Here is a 25,175-nt window from a genome sequence, read left to right as displayed (position 1 = left end):
ATCAATCAACATATTCTTAAGTCATTATAAAAAGTTCATAAAAATCAGTTTAAAGATATTAAAAACAATAACTGACAAAAAAGAAGCAAAAATAGGCTTATAATCCCCCCCACCTATGAATGAAATTGCCCAAGTATATACTGATAGTAATGCAATAGGATCATCCTATTAGTACACAAATGTGACCTAGAATCTAGAAAGCCAAAAAAGAAAAAGTTTTTTGTCCCCACCGCTTTATGGGGATCTGAATAAAACTAAACATCATCAGAAATATCTTAACTATTTATGAGACATTCAATTAAATAAAAAGTTTTATTTACTCTTTAAATAAAATCTTGAGATATGAAACCCATAAGGTCATATTCCTGCTCAGGAAGATGAAGAAAGAAGGCTTTTGATACGGTTCAACATATTTTGCTTGATAAATTGCACGTTGTGGAGTGCTGACACTCTTTGAGAGTTACTTTTCTGGGAGAACACAGTGCACAAAAATAGTAAATAATAGAAGTATCTTGTCCAATGTCAATATTGGTATCCCATATGGGACTGTTCTGGGGCCTATTTTATTCCTTTTCTATATTAATGATCTATGTTACCTCAAAATGGATAACATGAGTCTAATTTCATATGCTGATGACAGTGTGCTTGTTTTTACCAGTACTTCATGGATGGAAACCTCCAAACTTGCAAATGAAGGTTTTGCAAACATCTGTTTTTGGCTTAATAACGATGTTCTAACTTTAAACATAACCAAAACTCTTTACATAACTCTTTCATCTAATTCCCACTCCCAGCCTCCTCCTGATCTTCACATTTGTCTGCATAAACAATTAAACCGATGTCAATATATTCCATGTTCTAATGCAAAAATAAAAAAAGTTAATAGTACTAAATATCTGGGCATTAATGTTGAAAACTTATCTTGGGCTCCCCGTGCATGTAATCTTTTTTTAACAAATTATGAACATGTTTTTACATATATCATAGGTTAAAAATTATTTTACCAACAAAAGATGTAATTAGCGTTTTTGACGATGTAACTCAGTTCTTAATACGTTATGGTATTGCGGGATGGGGTGGAAGTCTGGAAGTCACGAAGTCAAATTCAAATAGCCCAAAAATATGCTCTAAGGGTTATCCTACAGAAGCCCTACACATACTCTACACACCTCACCTATAGTGACTTGAAATTTTTCAACTGTAGACAGTTGTATATTTATAATATTTTAACTTTCTTTTGTAAAAAGAAAGGTCATAAATCATATAACCTCAGAAATAGGACTACATCAACTTTCTGGCATAAGAGAACTGGTAAGCGACGTGCTTACTATATCTTTAGCAAATTCATCAAATTTCTTCCTGCCTATCTAAGATCTTGTTCTAAATATTATGTCTTCAAAAAATGTATGAAATTGTGGCTTGGAAATAGAACACGAGAGAATTTTGTTCTCAACTCAAACAAAAATATTTGGGAAGTTAACTGATTACTTCCGAACAGTTTCTCTGTTTATTTTGCTTGGTTTCTTAATATGTCTTAAATATATTAGTTTACTTAAATTGATTTGTAAACTTAAATTACTTTTTACTTAAATATATTATATACTTTATTCACTCATCCTTTACATATTTTATTACTTATAATTTTTTTATTTATATACTCGATCTTGATTATTCATTATTATAAAATGATAGTTTGTATTTGATTGATGTTTGAAAAATATATTTTAATATATTTGTCATTTAGTTTAACTATTTTACTTTTACTACTTTCTAAAATGTTTAATTAAAAAAAACAATTTATTTTCTAATTTGTATATAGGAAATAGCCCACACACAAGTCCTTCACTTAGGTGGGCATTGCAATTTGTTATGTTCTTGTTTATATTTTATTATTAGTGTTTTAGGTTAATTAATTAAATTGTACCAATATTTTATTTTTGTTTTTGCTAACTTATCTATAAATAGGAATATTAAGAGTTGTAATTAAAATAAAATAAAAAACATATACTCATTTTTTACGAAAAAGAAAACAAATTTTGAATAGATATTGTCAAATTTTACTGACTGGAGTATCAGTAGTTTCTTGTAAAAAAAAAAAATGCTGAAAAAATACAAAGTATATAACTGTGTGTGTGTGTGTGTGTGTGTGTGTGTGTGTGTGCATGATATAAATTGAAGCTGACCAATTTCTGAAAATATTTAATAAAGTTTTGATCCCATGAAACACCAACACATACCTCAGCCAAAGGCTGCTCCCTTTTTCATGTGCTACAAAGTTGCATACATAGAATTTTAAATCAACCAAATTAAATTTTCTTTATTATTCAACTGATTAAGTTGATATTTTCTGGTTAAAATGTTATATTGTGAAAAAAATTTAATGCATAATGACAAAAAGTTATGAAGAATCGAATATTAGTTTTCATTTTAATTTCAGTTCACAAAATAGAGAAAATTAATCTCATTGGCTTGTGAAATGGAAAAAAGAAAAGGAAGGAGTCATATATCATATATGAAATAAAAGAGCGATGGAAGAAGCATTAAGGCTCAATGTCCAAGGTAAGAAACAGTTAAACTCAGAAAACTGCTGCAATTGTTTACAGGTAAGATGTACATATTAGACAACAAAATATGTATTCTAAAGAGTAAATTAGTGGTGCTTTGGGTAACTTGATTAATTATGGAAAAATATCAGTTGTGGGGGATTTTCTGAAAATTTTAATGTAGTGGGTTTAAGAAAGTTGAATGTTGTGTTCATGAACTGCAGTGAAATGGATATTGAAGCATTACTCATTGATGAATGTGCAACATGTTTTTATATTTCTTTCATGTAAAAATGTTATTTTAAACATAACCAGTCTGTACACATAAAATACTATTATTTTACCTGTGTTTTTCTCTGAGTATACATGTTTCTAAAATGACGTAAATATATTTTAACCAGGGAACTGGAATCTAAATCCAGGCATCAGTGTATCTGTGGTAAGCATGATTGAGTGTAATATTTGTTTTTTATGCAGTAATTTCATCTTTTTATAGTTTTTATTAATGTTATGGGGATGATATAGAATATGTGTTCTGGTGATGCGTCGCTGTTTTAGTTGCTCATATATGTAAGTAGTTTCTTGTACTGATGTACAGGATGCATGTAAGGGCGATGAACCCACATCCTTAATTTTGTCAATACGTTTTACTGGGTTATTTTGTTTCAGCCATTTCAAATCCAATTAAACGACTGTACTCACATAGTGTTTTTTTTTGCAGAAACAGCATTGTCTGTCTGGTTGACAATAGGTCAAATTGAAGAATTAGATTTGTAGTTGTTCTTTATTGTAAGTACTAAGAGATTTATTTTTGAAATAAACATCTGTTTGCTGGTTTAATTTCTGTTTGAAATGTTGGTGCGAGATTAGATTTAGTTCATTATGATTTTGTTAAATAATAAAATTACATGAAGTGTTGCTTTATCATATGTGTGTTAATTATTAATATAATTTTCGGTACTTACGTATTAATGCCACCGCAGCTACAGCTTTATTTAAAAACAAAGTAGTCAATCGGATTTCGCTGGAAAATGAACAGTCTCTTTATTAATTTTAATAAATGGTTATTTATATTTATAAATATAATTTAACCAAACTTAATCTACGCTTGCTAACCTTGACTAATTAACACCGTAAGTTTTTGAGTATTTATTTAATAAATTCATTAATTATTGCAATTATTTATTATTTAAATAATCAAAACACTCCTGTTAATTAGTCAAGGTAAGCGAGCGTAGGTTAAGTTATATTTATAAAATAAATAAATAAACCATTTATTAAAATTAATAAAGAGACTGTTTTGAATCTATGTTAAACTCTTTATCGGCCCATTTTCCACAGAAATCCAATTGACTACTTTATTTTAAATAAATCTGTAGCTACGGTGGCGTTAATACGTAAGTACCTAATTTTCTTTGTTAGCTTTTAAGTAAACTAGGTGTGTGACTGCATTTGGTTTTGAATTTATTGGAATTTTTTCAAATGATATTATTTGTGTAAGTTGAGTGAAAATTCAGTTCTAACATATGTACTAACCCAATCATGCTATTACTCTTTTATACACACCTAAGATTTTTACATATTAACTGTTTAACTTGTTATTTTTATGTTGAATGATACATTTCAGCCGATTTTTGGTGTCGCATAAACAAAAAAATTCACATTAAAACAATAACACCGTGTACGTTTCTGTAATTATAGTTACTACAAATTTAGTAACTGAAAATAAATTTAAGTGTTAAGTTAGAACAAATTCTGAAAACATTATCCACTAATTTTAAATATCTTATTAAACACTCGCCACGCAAAACATAAAATTAAACTAAAGAAATATAGAAACAATTATCAAAAGGTAAAATAGAAATAAAAATAAATTAAAATAATGATAGATTGAATGAGTTAAACAGTCATTTACAGATTACCTTAATTATTAAATTCACTTTCGTAATGTGCAAGAAAAATTTCATTCAAGAAAGGTTATGAATTAAGTCAAAATAGCTTTGGCCTACTGAAGTCTCCCGCCTTTTTAGCAATTGATAAATATAGCACAGTTAGTGTTCTTTTAAGAATTCTAATGGAGAAAATTTTTAAATGCTTAGTACATGGAATTAGTAAGTAAATAATTTTCTCAAGTCTAAATGTATAAGAAGTTTTTAAATGGTACTCAATATGTACTTAATGTACAAAAAGAAAAACAAAAGCAACTTGACATTGTAATTTAAAAAATTTCTTTTCTTAAGAACCAAAATATCTTGAAAGTTTTTAAAAAGGTCTTCCACAAAAATTCGGACTTCAGTTTTTATTTTTATCTTTTTATTTACTTTTTCCAAAGAGAATTGCACTGAACAAAGAAGTAAACCTACATGTGTAAAGAGGCCAATGAAAGATCACCACGAAATTAAAATGTGTTGATTGTAAACTTGTTGTTTAGATGTTATTAGCTGCTTGCTAAAACTAGCAGTTTATGTTTTAATTGCGCTGATCAGGTTGCATAGATATTGTTTATTTGCTAAAGATAGAAAATGATTTTACGTTGCTTGCAGTGTAAGTATACATAAATGCCATTTCGCTTGCTACATTTGAGGTTAACAATTATGTTAATTTAAGTATTTCTATTGTTAGAAAATGTATGACTTAAGTTTATTAGCTTAGTGAATAAGCGTGCAACTGATAGCGTGAATAGGCGTGATTGTTAAGCACAATTTAAAATTAACCATCTTGCCAATATACTACCAGTTATCATTTGTGATAACTGATTTTTAGGCACTAACGTCAGTCGGTTATTCACCATGCATGCTACCGGTTTTAAGCTTTTCGCCCAAAGTTGAATATATTTATTAATGCACTGTTCGTACCAATGAGTTGTTTTCATTTAAAATTATCTTAGAATATTTTTAGTAATATACTCATTTGTTTTTAAATATTAAAAATGAATATAAAATGTTGCCAGCATCACTTTGTTTATACAAATACAAATTATCTCTAATACTAAAAGAATATGTACTTCAATTATTCTTTAAAAACAAACACCATTCTTATTTGAATTGATTTTATCTTAACTTACACATTTTTAGAAAAATAAATTTGTGTCAACTGTAATTCAACTTTTTTAGCATATTAATGCAAAAACATTTGCCCATGTCACTGTGGTGTTTGCTACTACTGCCTAAGCTTGGCTTGTTGAAAAAAAGAGACATAAATTTCATTATTATTCTTACTTTACCCACAAATTTATGATAAAAATGTGTGTGGGAATTCACAGTGGTTGCAAGACCTTATTTCATTCAGTAAGACTTCATTGTAATATATATATTTTTTTAATAGAATTAAATAAAATTGGTAGAATATTAATTATTTATTCCATCAATAAATAATTTATAAAAAAATCTTTTTTAATTACTTAAATAGTAATTTTCATTATCTAGTCAATTTTTCTGTGATATAAAAACATCATTATCAATATCATGTTTGCTGATATGTACATCATTGGCATAAACAAATAGGTTTGTAGGAATCTTCTCCTGGACAGTTTCCCTTCTAGTTGTGGAATTGTCAGTGGTGAACATGGAGAAATATTCAATCAATTTCTGTAATGGAACAAAGATATCAGGGCAATGAAGCTCTGGAACTCGCACAAGGAAAGTCAGAAGACAACAATCTCATGAAGCCACCACATGATTGATTCTCTTCAGACCCAACCAACTGCCAGGTATTCTTCCATCAATTAAGAACTCGTAGATTCATTAAAAGAATGTCAAATGAACTTTCTATGTTGTTGGTATATGTAATTAAAACATTTTTTTCTTAATCCGTTGAAATAAAATACTTCCACTTTTGTGTGTCATAGAAACTAGAGCAAATAAAAATTTTTATTTGTCATATTTGCTTTTCTAAACCCCAAATTAGTAAGAGTTGACTGGTGAAGTGAAGGAAACTTTCAAAAAAAAGTTTTTGAAGGGTAGTATTATTGAAACATTGATTGTCTGCATCATTGACATTTCACTCAGGTGTTTTTCTTAAAGTTTGTAAAATTTTATATTGAAAAATATCTGGTGTGGATCGTAGTGCTTTGCCTCTAATTTTGATGGAAATTGAAATATATGATGTTGTTTAGAGCCAAGATAGGGTCAACATAGTCATTAGAAAATTAGTGTACCCTTAAAAATCAAAAGTTGCAAATAAATGGTTATACTGTCCTCATCTTCAAAATAAAATATTTTTTTTAAATCTGACAGTAAACGTGTAATTAATAGTCATAAAAGTGATTTCACTACAATATAACATTTGGAATAATTGGGTTATGTGGCTTTACCTAAGATTTTAATTAAACTTGAGGCAGGCCTTTATGTAATTTAAAATAATTTCACTGTAATCATATTGTGAAACCCACCCATATTTACCAATGTCTCTGCACTTTAGCAAAAAAATTAATTATTGTGTTTACAACAGATACATTACATACAACTTGAAACAAATGTCAATGCTTGTAACCAATGACTGCCTTATCAATGGTTACTTTAGTAACCATTGAAGTAAATCAGGTGGTTTTTGGGATTTATAGTGCTTAGCAATTGATTATAAATCTGTATTATTTCCAAATTAAGTAGTCTATTTTACACCTCTCACAATTAACATAAGTTAGTTACTTTAAAATAATAGAATGATATATTAATTGTCTTTATTTTTAATAGTATTTTTTCAGTAATAACTTTGATAAGGAATTTTTTGTGTAATTTTCTTTCAGTTACTCGCCGTTTGTGAAAAAAGGCTTATATATTAAAGGGGTTTTCTAACCGAAAGACATATATACCAGTAATAACACTAAAAAAAGGAACTTGATAATTAGCTCTCCAATATATAGGTCCTTTGAAGAAGAATTTCCAAGTAATTTGAAAAAGAGCCATTTAAGATGTTGAATAACTTTAAATAGTGTGTATTTTGTATTGCCGCTCAAAAATGTTGATTTGTTACTCTGGTTGGTCTGTAAATAAAGATGAAAACTTAAGATAAATGACCAATGCCAGGTGCATTTGTGTATTACTGCTCACTATGAGGCAAGTGACCATGCTAAAATGTTAATTGAAAAATAAATATTGATTATTTAATACATTTGGTATAGCAGTTTTATTTTTAATTTGAAAACTTAACACTGGAAACTGAATTACATTAAATAAAAATGTTTTATAGATATTAACTAAATTAAATTTTCACTACTTGTACATTGTGATTTTGCTTACCACATCCACAAAAGCAAGTATAGTTCTGAAGCAATTGATTTAGTAGTTTAGGCATTTAATACCCTGCAGTACATATTTACTAATTACTTTGTGTAGTGTATTATATATATATATATATATATATATAATACACATACACACAGGTCATCACAAAGTTTTCCTGGGATTTTCGTAACCTATATTCATGAAAATAATGGATGAAGTTCATATAAGCATATGTCCTAAAATGGTTTGTTTGTGAGTTATAGCTAGTGAAAGATTTTGCCCTGATTTCTGCTACCCTGGTAAAAAGAGGTCTTACTGAAATTTTTAGGATGTTAACTAAGGGGCAGAATTAGTGATTTCTTTTGGTTTTTGACCCAAAAATCGAATAAAGTAGGTTCCAGAACGATACCTGCAGTATTTGAAAAATCAGGGATGAAAACCAATAAATTGGGGGTTAAAAACCCTGTTTTTTATGTTTGTTGTACAATAACTTTGTTAATTTGGTAATAAAAACATAAAAGTTTTAAAGATACTTGAAGAGAAGTTAATTCTGAACAAAATAGTGTTAGATAAATTGAATAAAACAAAGAAAACTTAAAAACATTTGAATTTTATTTAGTAACATTACAGTAGTCCAAAGTGCATTATACATACCATTTTATTATAAATGTTCAAAAATGAGCCTGCCATTTTCAACACATTTCACACTTCTATACTGCTTTTAGTTCTTCAGGGCTGCCCTTAAGTTGCTCAACCACATCTATGTCTATATAATGTAGACAGTTAATTATTCAGGAGAATGTATTTTTGTGTTGTATACATCATTTTTCGTCCATGCTCAGATGCAAAAATCTAACCCACTAGTTTGGTCTAGTGATGAACTCATCATCACAAATCAACTGAATTCAAAGTCGAGAGTTCTAAGGTTCAAATCCTAGCAACAGCAGTTACTTTTATACAGATTTGAATACTAGATGGTTGATACTGATGTTCTTTGGTGGTTGGTTTTCAGTTAATCATACATCTCAGGAATAGTTGATCTGAGACTGTACAAGACTATAAACTTTATGTACATTCATACATATCATCCTCTGAAGTAATACCTTACGGTGGTTCCAGAGGCTAAACCGAAAAGGAAAGCTAAGATGAAAAAATCTAAAGTTGTTAGATCTGGTGATCTTGGTGGCCAGGAATGTGGGCCCTCCAGAGCAATTCATTTCTCAGGGAAATGGTGATTTATAAGTGAGTGGAAAAGACACAGGAGAAGTGGGGAGGTGTGCTTTTGTGCTGGAAGTATATATTATGTCTTAGTGCTACAGGAACAACTTCAAGCACTTGCGGCAATTCGTCTTATATGTGTATTCTATTTAGTATTTCTTATATTCATATTCTACTGTAGCAGCTGTAGCATTACCATTACACACACTCAAAATAAATACTATATTAATGTATTCCTCTGTTTAAAATAAATATGGCATTACTTCAGTGGCAAACTAATCACATTCAAACTAAAATTCAAGAAAACCTTCGCGCAACAGCACGGTTCCCAGTATACTTAAAATATATCTTACAGAAAGATTTAAACACTAAGACAGTGTAGTGCATTGTTGGTCAGCTTTTGTTATTTTATTGCCAACTTTGAAATAATTTCTCTGACAGATGTGTTAATGTAGTGTTTCTAACTAAAATTCAGATTTTTTTTAACTTTTCTTTGCTTTATTCTATTTATATTTGACCATTTTGTTCAACATTAAATTCTCCAAAAGTTTTGTTTAAAAGTTTCATATGTTTGCTAACCATTTAACTAAGTTACTGCACACCAACCATAAAAAAAGTTTTTTTTTACTCCAATTTATTGATTTTCACCCCAGATTTCTGAAAAAAAAATACTGCAGGTATGGTTCTGGAACATATTTTATTCAATTTTCAGGTCAAAGACTATAAGAAGTCACTAATTTTGCCCCTTAATTAACGTCCTAAAAATTTCAGTAGGACCTCATTTCACTTTTGCTTTTACTTAAATAAATAAATATTTAACTATTCATTAGTTCTTTATCACACTCCCTTTGCAGTTTTCTCAGTAAAATTTTATAAAAATTTCTCAGTAAAATTTTTTTTATATTCAAAGATGAATAAATAGTACCATCTAAATTCATTTTCATCTGATGTAAGGTAATTATCTATATCTTAAGCTACTGTAAGTGAATCTTTGCTGGGGGACCTGACTTGGAACAACTTAATCCAAATAATAGCAACTTTTCTCAAAGCACAATTTGTGCTTTCAAGACATTTTAATTTTAATATGATTATTTCACCATTACATTTTACGTTTATTGTTTATATATATTTATTTGATGATGGGTTTTTGTAATGAAGATAATCTTATTACAGTTTTATTGTGTTAATTGATTCAGCATTGTTTATTACAGGTCATTAAAAATATTAATACCATTAAACAGATTACATGTTTAACAGTTCCATACCATTATGAATTGTACTGAATGCTTGAGTAGAAGTGTATTCTTCCCAGACATTCATATGCCTTTGCTTAACATTCTGTAGTTGTTTTGTTTTTAATAACCCATAACATAAAATAAAATTGATTGCTGCCATGTCATGACCAAGTGCATATTAAACTGAAAGTGTTTTAATGTAGTAAAAAATATTATGGCCGAACTTCTTACAAAATGTTTTTAGAGAATTGTACTTCATTGGATTTTAGACTATAAAAAAAGGTGTTTCAGCTTCATGAGCTTGTTAAGTACGTGTGGTTTGGTACAGCTAATGGAAAAATGTGATGTGGATACCACATGACTTCCTTGTATGCCTATTAAATTACAAATACACATTTTTTGCTGCACTTCATTTAATCTTATTTCATTTGAAAGTGAGATACGATCCTCCAATTTTTATAAAGTGGACAGTTATACAATTGCTGAAATATTAGTTTTCATTAACAACAAATATTTATACAATTATTAATTCAACAATCTTATGTGAGAATATTAGGATAGATTAAAAGTGTCCCTTTATTACTTGTGTGACTAAATCAGTATTATTCGTACCTTCATGAGTTGCTGATTAATTTCAGATTTCTGCTGTGTCATATAAATAAAACTTAATAATAATTCAACTTCTGTATTAATAACTTGGGGACTCCTGTATACTATTTACTATTGTATAGTAAATAGCTTTAATATTCAGTTATTATTGAATTATTTGGTGAATAATCAAAAATGAAAAAGAATAATGTTTAAAGTATAAATGATAAAAGTCATACAGGGAAAAGAAAGATAACATGAAAAAAAAATCTCAAAAAAACAACTAGAAGAAGATTATGAAGAGGAAGAAAGTGGTAAGAACAACAGAAGAACAAAAAAATTAAGAGAAAAATGAAAATATAAAGAGTAAGAAAATTTTAAAACCAAAGAAAGAATAAAAACAGTTAGATGATAAACATAATGAGAAAGAAAATGTTAGACCAAGGAAATAAAAAGATTAAAAGAGGATGATGAATATCATAAAGAGAGAAAATTTGAAAACTGGAGAACATGTACACAAATTAAGGTCAGAAGAATTACGAGACCAAAGCATTAAATGATTGGCAACAAAAAACAAATAAAAGAAATGATGATCAACTCTGACTTAGGGAGAATATTGTCCGACAATATCAGAAGAGTAATGAACAGTAACATTACTGAAAAGATAACAATTTGTTGCAATTTATTAAAGATCGGGCATGTATGCCTCAGTTTATATGTTGTTCTTTGAGGGTCTATTATTCAGCCACTCTGTAGTTAACTTTAATGTAGATGAAATTAAACAGGAATTCCAGAATAATTAGAATTAAACTAGAAAATCCAATAACAATGATTCTAAATTATAATTTCAATTAATCAGATTTTAATAATCAGATGTTTACCAAATCTGTTGCATATACACATATGTAATAATGCCTATTAAGTTACATATACACTTTTAAAAGTACATAAAATTTTGTTCCACTAATAACTGTTACTGAATTATTTATTGTAAAATATTTTTACAATCACGGGTTAATAATTATTAATAAATCAATATTTTTAATTTTAAAAAAAATTTAAAAAAGATGAAGTCTGATTTTAACCAATGTTCCCTTATTGATCCTAATATTTCATTAACTAAAATTTCATTTGGCTGTAACTCTGGAACCAGTGAAAATAAGTACCACTTATGATATATTGTTAAAACGCTTTCAGTGAGGGCTGGGCTTATTACTGCAGTTAAGAAGTCCAAAATACAATTTTTTTTGGATTTCCGTTTTAAAATGGATATTTCCATTGTAATCTGAAAACTGAAATTTTTCACTATTACAGTACTTCCTTTACTTCATACAAGGGAGTAAAAAAATTCACTGCAGAAAACTTGTGTTTTATTTGAATGTAGATAATTTTATCTAACCAAATTGTAAATTCACTTACTGTATTAAATAAAATATTTCAGAGTAAGAAGGAAATTTTGTATGATTTCTGATTTTGGGGTTTTCTGGCAATTTTTATTTTTATTTTTTTATAATCAAGTTTCTTGATTGCTTTAATTAGTATAATTAGATTTTGTTTGTAGTTGTGTACGTCTTTCTCTCCCCTCCCCATCCACACCCAGATTTTCTTACCATTCACCACAGTTAGGACTTTTTATATTGTAGATATGGTTTGTTTATTAACAAGATAGTCACACAAGTATGTATTGAGTTGTATTAAAAGATGAATTAATAATAGAAAATGTAAGGCTTTTTGTTTGGTTATTTTTTTAATTATTCCACCTGATAGGGAAAAGTTTTATAAATTTTATGCGTGGGAGTGATTATTTTGATAATTTTTTTGTGATTTTTCTTTGCAGTATCAGCATTTCTAGTTTTGCACTTCATTGCTAGCAGCTATGTTGATGCTTTGTATCCCTCTAGTTCAGATGTTACTGATTTGAATGAAGCCAACTTTGACAGATTAGTAACACAGAGTGATCATATATGGGTGGTTGAGTTCTATGCGCCTTGGTGTGGCCACTGCCAGCAATTTGTCTCAGAATACTCTAAATGTGCTACTGCTTTGAAGGTACTTGAATATATATTTTTTTTTTATGAAAATGAATGATAAGTTAAATTTGTTTTTTAAATTTAACATTATGTTACTGACTACTTTATTTTTATTATCAAATTGAATTGTGTGTGTGTAATATGCTAAGTAGGGTGGAGGCACCTGAGAGTGAGAAATAGATGAACTGCTTTAATTAATTTCATAAGCTGTGGTGATGTGTATTGTTTGTAGCGCTTCAATCCCAGATTAACTAATTTACTGGGACAAGTTTAATGAAAACATAAACAAAACACAGCATGTGTTTTGTTTATGTTTTCTGACAAAAATTTCCAAAATTCTTGCAAAAAATAACTGGTATGTCAATTTGATTTAAGATTTAGAACTTAATTCAATGTTTTTATATTGTAATTTTAATTGTATCAAATTTTAATAATAGTGAGTAAAAAAGAGTATTAGAAGCATGTACTGACAATAGATGATAACATTGTCACATTTTTATGGCCATTATTTATGAATATAAAATATACTTTTTACTATGTATAATTAATTAATTAATTTATGTTATTATTTATTTGTCTGTTTTTATAAAAATGTACTTTTTTTTTGTATAAAAATTGAAAACTTTTTTGACATATGCTGCATATTTAGAGAAATATCAAACTAAAATTATATATTAAAATAAGCTCATGATATTATTTATAATGTAAACATTTTTTTTCAAATTAAATTGATTTCAAAATATCTGTCTTAAAAAAAACTTCACAATTCTTTTAATTCAAATTTTTGATGTGTCAAATTAAGGGCCGACTTGTAAAACCAGAATTTAAAGAATTAGAAATTTATTGATTTTTGGTTTTTAGTACAGACTTTTAAAATCTGTTTTATTCTTTAAAATGTGACTATTGAAGTTTGTAGATGTTATTAAAAAAGAATTATTTGTATTAATTAGTTTTTGTGTTCTTATAATTTCTTTTATTCTATAGTTTGCCATTTTTTATCTGTATCTGTACATAAACATTATTTTCTTTATCAATCATTATAAAATGTTTAGCATTATTACTTTTAAAAAAATTATTCCCATTCTTGCTTAAATATCTATTTATGTGTAGGGTATAATAAAAGTTGGTGCAGTTAATGCTGATGAACATAAGTCATTAGCAGGAAGATTTGGAGTCCGTGGATTCCCAACAGTAAAAATATTTGGTACAAATAAGCAGAAACCAGAAGATTACAGTGGATCAAGAACAGCTCAAGGGTTAGTTGATGCTGCCATTTCAGCAGCGAAGGACAAAGCTACTGCTCAGCTTGGCGGAAAGCGTAGCAGTGATTCAAAAACAAAGGTTTGTATTTTATATTTATTTTATTCAGACTTAGAACATTTCACCATTGTGAATTTTTCTACTTTTCAGAATTTCTAAATAAACTTTTTGCATCTTGATAAAATTGAAGACTTTTCGACTCAGACTGCATTTTTGGAGAAAATATCCAACTTCTAATTAAAATTGTATAATGTTTTCATTTTTTGTTTATCCCTAAAATAAATGTTTTGTGTAATATTTCACTATAACTTTTCTTGTATATGTAAGTATATTTCTTTACTTCAAAGGTGAGTTATGTAATCGGTAAATGTATTAATCTCTGATTTATGAATACGTTGTAAATTTTATTATGACATATTTTGATTTTTAATGTGCAGAATGTTTAATTTTTAAAAAATTAGTATGAATAGTTTTTATTACAAGACTTACTGTGAACAATGTTAATGTTCATTTTTACACTTTTTTTTTCAAATAAGCCCGTAAAAACAGATTGGTAGTGTAAATTTTATGTCCTGTATCTGAATTTTTGTGTTTTTTGGAAACTGTGAAGAGGGATTACTATGATTCAGTTCGAAAATAAATAATATTAAAACCAGAGTAAAAAGTTCAGGGTTAGAATTAAATTTTAATGTAACTCAATTTCACATTAAATATTAAAGGAGCTCATTATTACATTGATTGCAGAATTTTGTTAAAGTGTAAAGAATAAATTATGGTAAACATTAAAAGTAGACTGATACAAACAGCAATAGCATTTTTGTAGGAAAGAAGTCTATCAAATCCTGATAGAACTATGCATTTTTGAAAATATCTGTGTAAACTGTGTTTTATGTAACAAAACCAAGAATAGAGGCCTCTGAAATAAGATGTGAGAAATTAGATAGGTTGAGGGAGTTTGAAATGGGGAGGTCATAAAACAAAAAGAAGAGAAAACTTTGTGATAGAATCTTATAGAGACTACCTACATTACAGATCCCACGTTAAGGCAGCTGGGTTAGATATTAATTAATTCAATTGTACAATTGGAATTTCATACAACAGAAACTCAAAATATTGTATTGTTTATAATTTAAACATTCTTCATTTTTTTCCATATTGTACTTAATTATTTCTGTACCAATTTTAGCAAAAATAACATCAATCTGAATGGGAACCATTACAGGAAATCATCTGCTGCAATAGAGAAGTAATTAAAGCAGCAATTAAAATAAAAAATGCTTACAAACATGTGTAAAAAAATAGATAATAATATAATAAATAAATCTTGTGCATTTTGCTTGAACACATTACTTTTAAGTATTATTAATTTTGTTATTTAAATACTAGTATTATTATTTAGACTCGGAATAAAGACTAGGAATTTTTCATTAAGGTTCTAAGTAATACAATTGTATTACTATTTGGATTTATTTGTATTAACTATTAACTGAGTTTGTAACCTGACTGTAAATTTTATTGGACCTAAGACATAGGGTTACCGAGGGAGTTGACATTACTGTCAATATTTATTATGTGTAGTGTCATGTTTGATTTTATTCTGTGCAGTTTACATATACAGGCCTAAGAAATTTACAAGCATGAATTATAATCTAATTATCAATAATAAATGATCGTATAAGGAAATAACCTTTTTGTAAAAAGGAAGAAGAACATAATCAAAATACTATTAGCTGGCGAGAATCATGACATTCTTTCTACTTCACAAGTACTGGTTGTTAAAAATCATTTCTCACCTTTTTGAGTTACAATTGACTTGTGATAGAATAATTCACTTAAAGGGAAAATTTCAATTTAGGAAACAGGTAGAACTGGCTGGGACTATATTTAAGGAAAATAGAGGGGTTAAGGAAGCATAGGAATTTGGAATTTGACAAAAAATTCCATAATTGAGTATGCACGTTGAGCCCATATGTTGTCTGGGTGGAGGACCCAATTCTTGTCTTGCTAGAATGCAGGCCTTTTCTTCTGTATATTTTCATACAAACACTGAAGGACACTTTTATGATATTGTGGTTGATTTTATGCTCCCTAGTGGCAAATTCATTGTGCATGATACGAGGCATGTTTTTAAAGTAAGTACAGTTTTGAAATTAAAAAAAAACAAGTACACTATTCTTAACAATTTTATTTTTATGTGAAAGCCTGTACTTTAATCTACTTTTATGCATAATTGCCACCAATATTAAGGCACCTGTCATATCGTGCAATCAGCTATTGAACACAGTCGTCATAGAAGTCTGCCGTCTGACTTAATTACCACTGCAACACAGTCGCTTTGATACCATCGTTGCTAATTTAAGCGTTTGGTCACAATTTCATAGACAACACTTCAGATAGCGAAGGAATCGTAAAGCGTCTGTTCTCTCTCACTTTTTGTGAACTTTCTGTACCAAATCTTCAGTAATGACAGAAGGAGGTCATCAATTCCGTTCCTTATCATGAACATTCTGGTAGCCATCTTTAAATGCTCAGACCCATTTTCGTACCATTCCATCACTCGATGTTTTCTCCATACACTTCACTATACTGACAATGAATTTCAGCTGCTTTCATGTCTTTAGTACTAAGAAAACGATTTGTACCATATACTTCACAGTTGGCAGGATTCTCAATCAGCGGAGGCATTTTAAATACGCACAAATAAACATAAACACAGTCAAATATTTCTGTAATAGCATCTGTGGCTTGCCAACAGATGCAGATACACAGTGCGCATGTGTGTAATGCAGATCGCAGCGTAGCAGTGGCGGAATTTCAAAATGGTACTTTAAAAAACATGCCTTGTACCAGTAAAATCGAAGAAAACCACAAGATTATCTTCATATTCAACCAACTTTATTGTGCTTTTTTCAGTTGCGGTGATCTTGGACACTTCTGCTGTGATGATTATGTCTTTTTTTCTGGGTCATACCCATAAACCTATGACTCATCGCCTGTAATTACCTACCCTATGTAACAAATCTGGGTCAGTTTTGGCCCAGTACTTCAGACACTTCAAGTCGGTGTTGTTTCTGCTGGTCTGACAACCAATTTTGGAATGAAATTTTTTGAACATTTGACGTATGTCCAAATCCTCTGTTAAAATTGACTGTATGGTGTAGAAATTTAAATTCAGTTTATCAGCCAGCTCTACAGTCAGAACAAACTAAATCATGAACTTTCACTATGTTTTTGTTTGCTTTTGAAGTGGAAGGCCAGTTGGATTATGAGTCATCTTCAACTGATTAACTACCATTTTTGAATCTATTGAATCAGATAAAAACATTTTAACTGGTTCAGACATTTTTCCCTGAAAGCCGTTTTTAAGAGTTCATAAGTCTCTGAAGTTGATTTCCTGATTTTTAAACAAAATTTGGCATGAACTTGTTCTGCTTTTTCATCCATTTAATAATAATTCACCGAAAATATCTCTCACTCACCAGGAGATGCCACTCTACTGAACAATGATACTGCAGTGATCCTTTCAGGACGTTTCAAGGACAAAACAAGCTTTATCTTCTGCTGCACCTGCAGGCAAACCTTATACCCCCTTCTACTGAGCAGCAGCAGCACCTGTTTTAAAACTTTCCAGTCATTTGCCTACATTACATATAGACATAGTTATGTATTTAGCATGTTATAGGTATATACTTATATTCTTTTCTTTTATGAAGGTCATTCAAATATAAACTGGAATTTATTTACACAGATATACTGATATCGTATAAAATTACAAATAAGTTACCTCCTTCAGTAGTAATACATTTTCTCTTCCAGATAGGTAACTCTAATCCCCTCATAAAAAAAAAATAAAATGGGTACCCCAACAATCAGTTGTGCACATAATGTTTGACTGCACCCTCATCTTCAAATCTTTCCCCTTCCAGAGGTTTATTTTAGCAAACCAAAATATGAAAATCACTTTGTGACAAGTCTGGACTGTTCAGTGGGTGCTAAAGAGGTTTCCAATGAATTTTAGGGAGTTTATTGTGAACATCAGCATGCTGTATGCAGTAATGTGTAGTTTATTTTTCCTGTTTTAGCCTCTGGTAATTACCGTTCAGATAATACTTCAAAGGATGATATGTATGAGTGTAAATGAAGTGTAGTCTTGTACAGTCTCAGTATGGTTAATTGAAATCCAACCACCAAAGAACACCGGTATGCACGATCTAGTATTCAAATCCATGTAAAAATAGCTGACTTTACTAGGACTTCAACTCTGGAACTCTCAACTTCCAAATCAGCTGATTTGGGAAGACGCGTTCACCACTAGACCAACCCGGTGGGTTAGTCTTGTGTTGTTGTGGAGAAAGAGGATGTTGAAAATCAGTTGCTGGTGTCACTTGTTGCAATAAGCTCCCCTGAAGTCATCCAACAACTGGCAGTAGTGTGCTGCATTTACTGTCCTTAATTCCTGGAGGAAATCAATCAGCAATATCTTTCTAGTCCCAAAACACAGTTGCCTGAACTTTTCCAACTGACAAGAGTTTCGTGGCCTTGATCAGTGCTCCCTCCCCACTTTTTCACCTTTCCATACTTGTTCCCTTTCCAGGGTTTAATGGTGAACCTGCATTTCATTGCAGGTCACAATACAAATATGCCTTCCGTTCCTGAAAGTGATTCAGAAGCTGCTAACAGATGTCTTTCTGAACATTTATCTATGCCTTAGTGAGAAGACTTGGAACCCACCTTGCAGACACTTTGATATATCCAAGAGTTACTGACAACATTATCCCCACTTATGCCCACCTCTGATGTAGTTTCAGTAACAGTAATTCAGCAGTCACCTTCCTAAAGGTCACAAACGGCCTGAATATTGTCATCATTAGCATGGTCCATGAATGACATTTGTGACTTTGGTTCCCCACTGTATCATGGCAACTTCAAAATTTTTTGTCCAAATCAGATACTTGAGTTTTTGACAGTAGCTTCTTTAACTATGCTTGGAATTGAGTCCAAAATTTCAGAGGATTTGTCACTTTCTTTGACGAGATATTGGATTATAATTAGATGGACAATGGACGATGGTACCTCCAGCTCAGACATTCTGGTACTGATCTGACAGTCACCTAATGGTCTGGCTGGCCAGTTGCTTCCCTCCACACCTATCCAATTAACTACTCACAGTGTTCCACCAAATTTATTGCTTCTCTTCAGTCTGTGCGACAGAATTTTGGTTATATTTGTATGACCTTTGTTAATGGATATTGACTTCTGTAATGTACAGTTTATTCATATATTTATTAATAATAATATACTTATTTCAAAAATTGCTTACTGTAGTATTTTTGTAACAAAAAATCATTTTTTTTTTTAAAATCATCCTTTTTTATTTTGTGAAATCTTTTCATGGGAAGCTGAATTTATTTCTGGTTCGTTATTGTAGTACATTTCTTTCAAAAATCTTTAAAAAAATTTGTTGGTTTGCTTTATTTGGAAAAAAGAATTTATTTTGTTTGTTATACTAATAAAATAAAATTTAGTCTGGTGTGAATGATGCTGGTTTTGAATGGAAGGGATAACGTAAGTTTTGCAAATATGTTTTGTAAACTGGAGATAGATTTCTCACATGGATGAATGAAAAAAGAAAGACTATATTCCAGTGATGAATCAGTATAGTATTTATATAAATCCATGTATAAAAACAGAAACAGCTTCTCTTGGAATTAATTGCTTTCTTTATCTTAAGTCAGATGTAGGTGCTTTAATATCTTAACTTTTTACATGTTTTTTTAATTCCTCAATGACTCATCTAAATTAAACAGCGATTTTAATATTAAGTTCACATGTTTAAAAAATTGTACAATAAGGACACACACCTTGCCTTGATCTGTTATTGGTAGTTCAAATATTATTGTTTTCTTTTTTCAGTTAAAAATTAATGTAACAAGAAAACCATAAACAATATTTCTTTTTATAAAATGAAGTGATTATAATATTACTGATTTAGTAATAGTGTAAAATATACTTGATATAAATGGAGAAAAGGCTCAGGTGTAAAAGTATATCAGAACAGATTTTATTATAATTTTTTTGGAAGTTTGGATTTGTGACAGAATTTTGGTATAGGTAAATGGAAAAAATAGTTAATGTAATTTTTTTTTTTTCAGGGGAATAAAGAAGATATTATAGAGTTAACAGATTCAAACTTTGATTCGACTGTGTTAGATTCTGAAGATATGTGGTTGGTTGAATTTTATGCTCCTTGGTGTGGGCACTGTAAAAATCTTGCTCCTCACTGGGCTCAAGCTGCAACAGAGCTTAAAGGAAAGGTAAGCTTAGATGTAAATATAAATTGCTCCAGTTTATTGGTTATTTGTTGAAAGTAGAACACATATTTTTATTTTTTAATAATTATTTGATTCTTTAATTTATCTTATTTATTATAAAACTAACATGTAATGTAGAGGTTGTAAAACAATAGAGAATGTTGGATTTGATAGGCATTTCTTGTGGCTGTTTATAAAACAACATTAGTAGACAATAAAGTCTCTGTCTCATCAATATTTTAATAAGTTAATAATTTGATTTTTGTTCAGTAAACTACTTCAAAGAAACTTCTCAATTGCTTTATTATGAAAGTACTCTTTCTTCAGAACACCATTGTTATGGTACCATATTACCAACATTATAAAATACAGCACAAACCTAATTGTAATAATAACTGATTATAATCTGCATGAAAAGAATCGGTGGCTAAAAATCGCACACTGTTACTCCTGACATTCCCCACTTTTAATACAATTAATTGTAATACACGCTTTTCTTTTTAATAATTGTAAACATTTTTTTACTTATCATATGTGAAATTTAGACTTTATTAAAGAAATCTTTTCATGTTGTAAGATACAATTTTGTTTTCAGTATTGCAATTGATATAAGCTTAATAAAAAAACTTCCTTTTTTAAAATTATAAAGGCATGATAATGATGTTATTTTTTAACACTTTTAAACAAAGTAAAAGATCTGCATTTGTTTTTATATTTAATTATTTGAAATTGTAAGTACAGAGTGACATCCAAATATGGTTACCTCCCCTCCTTTCATCATTTTATTTATTTATTAGATTGAACAGTTATATTTGTAGTAAATGGTAGAATTAGCTTTCTTTGTTCTTGCTGGCAAAACTATATAAAAATTAGAAAATGTGTCTGTCTATTTGATTGGAATATAAGTCAGGCTTAAAATATGGTAAAATGACATTTAATTTAATGTAATTAAATAAATGCAATAAATTTTTATAATTTATCATTAATTGCTGTATATCTATGATTAATGCTGTTGAAGTTGTACATGAAAGGGAAAATAAATAAGCCTGCTTTAAATGAGCTTAAACTCCAAATATCAAAAGCTGTAAAGTTTGCTGCTGTTTTTATTCTGTAATGCTGTTGTAGATTGAACTTCTTTTTAATAGAATTATCTTTAACATCGTAAATTCCTTTGCTATTTTATAATATAATAAATACACTTTGTTTTAAACTTTCAAAGGCTATTGTAAATATGTTAAGAACATCAAAGTTTTTAAATATGTAATGTGTGACAGCTAATCATCATTTGACACATTTAATCTCACTTCTGTTGCAGTGTGCTAATACACACACACACACCCATATAACAGACAGACTCATCAAAAACATTTTGACATTCATTTTATTGTTTTTCTTTTAGTTATTATTTTTCTTTAACCTATTATTGAGATTGAAGTTGTTAATTGTTAAATTTTGACGTTAGGTTAAACTTGGTGCTCTGGATGCTACAGAAAATTCACGTAAGGCTGGTGAGTATGGAGTGCAGGGATATCCTACTATAAAGTATTTTCCACCTGGTAAGAAAGACAAAAGTTCAGCTGAAGAATATACTGGTGGTCGTACTGGCAGTGATATAGTGAACTGGGCACTGGAAAAATTGGCTGAAAATGTTCCTGCACCAGAAATAAAACAGGTATGTTAGAATAAGTGAAAAAGTTTTAATATAAATTACATATTATATCACTCGTTTATGATTTATATACTCACACTACTATTATTATACTCGTATTGATTTTTGGCGGTTGAATCCCTTCTGAACTCTTACAAAACTTTAAGGTTATAATTTTCCTTATAACCTTTTGTATCTATATCAAATTTTATCTTTTAACCACGAGAAAATAAAAATTTTATTTTAAGAAAGTATAAGTATTTTAACCCCCTCCCACAACACAATTTCTAGATTATAGTTATTTAGGTAATGAAATAATTAGCATTAGTCAGCCACTTCACATACTATTTTAATTCTTCTGAGATTGAATTCTTTTTAAACTAGTCGTCAAGGACTGATTTCAGTGCTAAATATGACTTTTGAACTGTATTCATAGGTTTCTATTTTTTTTTATGCAATTTTAGTGTTTCCAATATAGCCATTAATCTTCAATATTTTTTTTTCAATAATTGCATCCTTTCTTGTATTTTCTCTGAATATGAAAAGTAGAAATTTAACAGTATTTATAATCTGAAATAATTTACATAAAATTATACTACTATAAAAGACTTCAGTAACTTTTTATTTCTTACTTTAATACAATGGAATATGGTTACTAATATTCAACGTCTGAACCAATTTGGTACGAGAAGTAAATTTACTCTGAAAAATAATTTTATTACTTCCTTCTGTATTGAATGTTCTTGTAAGCTAATTTTAGAATACACTGAACTAACATTACGATCGCAGTGGGAATTTGAACGATTGAGAACTTCAAATATATTTGATTTTTAATTAAAAAATCTGATGTGAACACCACATGGATGTCCTTGTACACCTATTAAATTACATATATACATATTTTGCTACACTTAATTTAAACTTATCACTTATAACTTTAATTTAAACTGGATACAATCCCTCAATTCTTTAATAAAGCGGACAGTTATACAATTGCTAAAATATTACTTTTATTAACATCAAATATTTATACAGTTATTAATTCAATTTTTACCTGAAATATTGGGATTGAGTAAAAGTCCCTTCATTATACTGTTTAAATAAATGTAACTCTTATGTAAGCAAATTATTTCTAATTCTTAAAGAAAATAACTATAGTGACCTTTTTCTATAAAAAATTACATCAGTATAAGGCACCTAAGATCCATGTTACTGTAGCTAACAGGGGGAAGGCATGTGTACATGTCTTCCTTACAAAATACTAACATGCAATATTAAATTATACTCAAGAAAGATGGCCCTAAAAATTTCCTTACCATTTTATATTAGTTTTTTTTTTTTTTTTTTCACTACTCTCCTGGGCCGGTCCGACTGGTTGGTATTGTGCCACCCAGGGGAGTGTCTGGTAAACTCTAACGAGCCTCTCCGCCTACCGGCTGAACGTCCGGCATGGCAGGTCAGCTCGCCGGTGTCAGCTCTTTTGAGTGATTTTCTGTTTGCCCATTTGGAAACCACGACATACCTCGAATAGCCGTAACGTGGCACCGGGTCTTTTCTTACTCTTCTTCTTCATCAGAACCTATCTAAATCCTTGGAGTCCTCAGTGGATCATTGAGAACGACACACCTCAGTCTGCCGTCTCTCACCACTGAGGCTGTCCACCCTACCCTATTCTACACTAGTAACCTAGTCGCCTTTCATCTATATCCTTCTCTGTTAGTACTGCTACTATAAATTCCGTAACCTTCTTCCAGTTTATTTCGCTACTCAACATGTGCTCTAGGACCTCTGCTGGGCTCATACCTATTATGCCACACTTCCTCCTTTTAATTGCCCACCTCTCGCAGCAGAAAAATGTGTGTTCTGCATTGTCAATTCTCTCACAGTACATACATTCTGGACCTGGCCTTCTTCCAACACGATGGAAGTACTCATTGAAATTGCCATGACCTGTAAAAACTGCGTGATATGATAATTTAACTCACCATGTTTCCTGTCTAACCATAGTGCAAGATCTGGAATCAGCTCCTTCGTGCGTCTGGCTGGTCCATCCTCCTGCCATCTATTTTGCCATCTATGTCTAAGTCTATCATTTGCTTCATTTGCTTCGAGGCCTTGCGCCCTCTCGACTCTATTTAGGGCCATTAAGTCTATTGGTGGCACCCCAGACAACACGCACAACGCCTCATAGGAGACCGTCCTGTAAGCTGAAACAACCACCAGCAACAGCCTCCTATGAGTACTAACCAGTCTGTTCAAACTTCTTTTAACCCTGACTGAGTGCCACCACACTGGTACTGCATATAACATCATGGATGTCACTGTGGACGCTATCGCCCTTCGCTTAGAGGGTCTTGGAGCTCTCTGCGAAGACATTATTATATTCAAATTCTTAGTCATCTGTTTACCTTTGGCACATATGTCTATTATATGCTGGGTGAACCGGCAATTCCTCTCATAAGTCACTCCCAGGTATTTAATCTTTTCGACCTCTGTTATTTGTTGGTTTCCAATTTGGATGGCCGGACGGTCTAAAATCCTCTTCCCTGTGAACATAATATATTTACATTTTTCTATTGCCAGCTGGAGTCCCCTCTCTTTCAACCAATTATCTATCGTCTGTAATGTGTTGTTAGCACTCTCTTGTACATCGACAGTTGTTTTACTCTTGATGAGTTTCGCCAGGTCATCGGCATAGGCAATTACTTGTACCCCATCCTGATAGTCTAGTCTTAATATCCCATCAAAGGCCAGTATCCAGAGTAAGGGTCCCAGTACAGACCCCTGTGGCACACCGCCATAAATATTGAAACGTAGGCACTCACTCTGCGTCTCCACCAAGCATTCTCTATTTGAGAGGTATTCCCCTATCTGCCTTAAATAAGGACTGATACCTTTTTCCACTAATGCCCTATTTATTGATTCCCACTTGATAGAACCGAATGCATTTTTTACATCTAAAGCTATGAATAGGGGAATACACCTCGTTCTCCATGTGCCACTCCTAGTATCCTTAGCCCAGTCGATCACCTTTGTCGCCGCCTGTATTGTCGAACGACCCTTCATGAATCCAAACTGATTTCCACTAATGCCTATTCCTTCCTCAAAAGTTCCTTGAAG

At 30.3% G+C, this 25,175-nt stretch overlaps 2 protein-coding genes across 3 annotated transcripts in view; one reads left to right on the top strand and one right to left on the bottom strand.

Moving 5' to 3' along the window:
* LOC142323562 (uncharacterized) overlaps positions 1 to 4,551 on the bottom strand; it is a 43,041-nt gene extending 38,490 nt beyond the window's left edge. For both annotated transcript variants that reach the window (XM_075363362.1, XM_075363371.1), the window contains exon 1: positions 4,466 to 4,551. In XM_075363362.1, coding sequence (XP_075219477.1) covers positions 4,466 to 4,510 — 45 coding nt within the window. In that variant the 5' untranslated portion in view covers positions 4,511 to 4,551. The remainder of the gene's footprint in view (positions 1 to 4,465) is intronic.
* Positions 4,552 to 4,902: 351 nt separating this feature from the next.
* Positions 4,903 to 25,175, top strand: part of CaBP1 (Protein disulfide-isomerase A6 homolog CaBP1) — a 48,953-nt gene continuing 28,680 nt past the window's right edge. Inside the window, exons 1-5 of the mRNA XM_075363347.1 lie at positions 4,903 to 5,087; positions 12,644 to 12,855; positions 13,947 to 14,177; positions 20,249 to 20,410; positions 21,870 to 22,079. Coding sequence (XP_075219462.1) covers positions 5,066 to 5,087; positions 12,644 to 12,855; positions 13,947 to 14,177; positions 20,249 to 20,410; positions 21,870 to 22,079 — 837 coding nt within the window. The 5' untranslated portion in view covers positions 4,903 to 5,065. The remainder of the gene's footprint in view (positions 5,088 to 12,643; positions 12,856 to 13,946; positions 14,178 to 20,248; positions 20,411 to 21,869; positions 22,080 to 25,175) is intronic.

This window comes from Lycorma delicatula, chromosome 1 (genome assembly GCF_047948215.1).
Source record: "Lycorma delicatula isolate Av1 chromosome 1, ASM4794821v1, whole genome shotgun sequence".
NCBI classification, from domain to species: Eukaryota; Metazoa; Arthropoda; class Insecta; order Hemiptera; family Fulgoridae; genus Lycorma; species Lycorma delicatula.
Note: the sequence above shows the minus strand (reverse complement) of the source record. Positions and strands in the feature narration are given on the sequence as shown.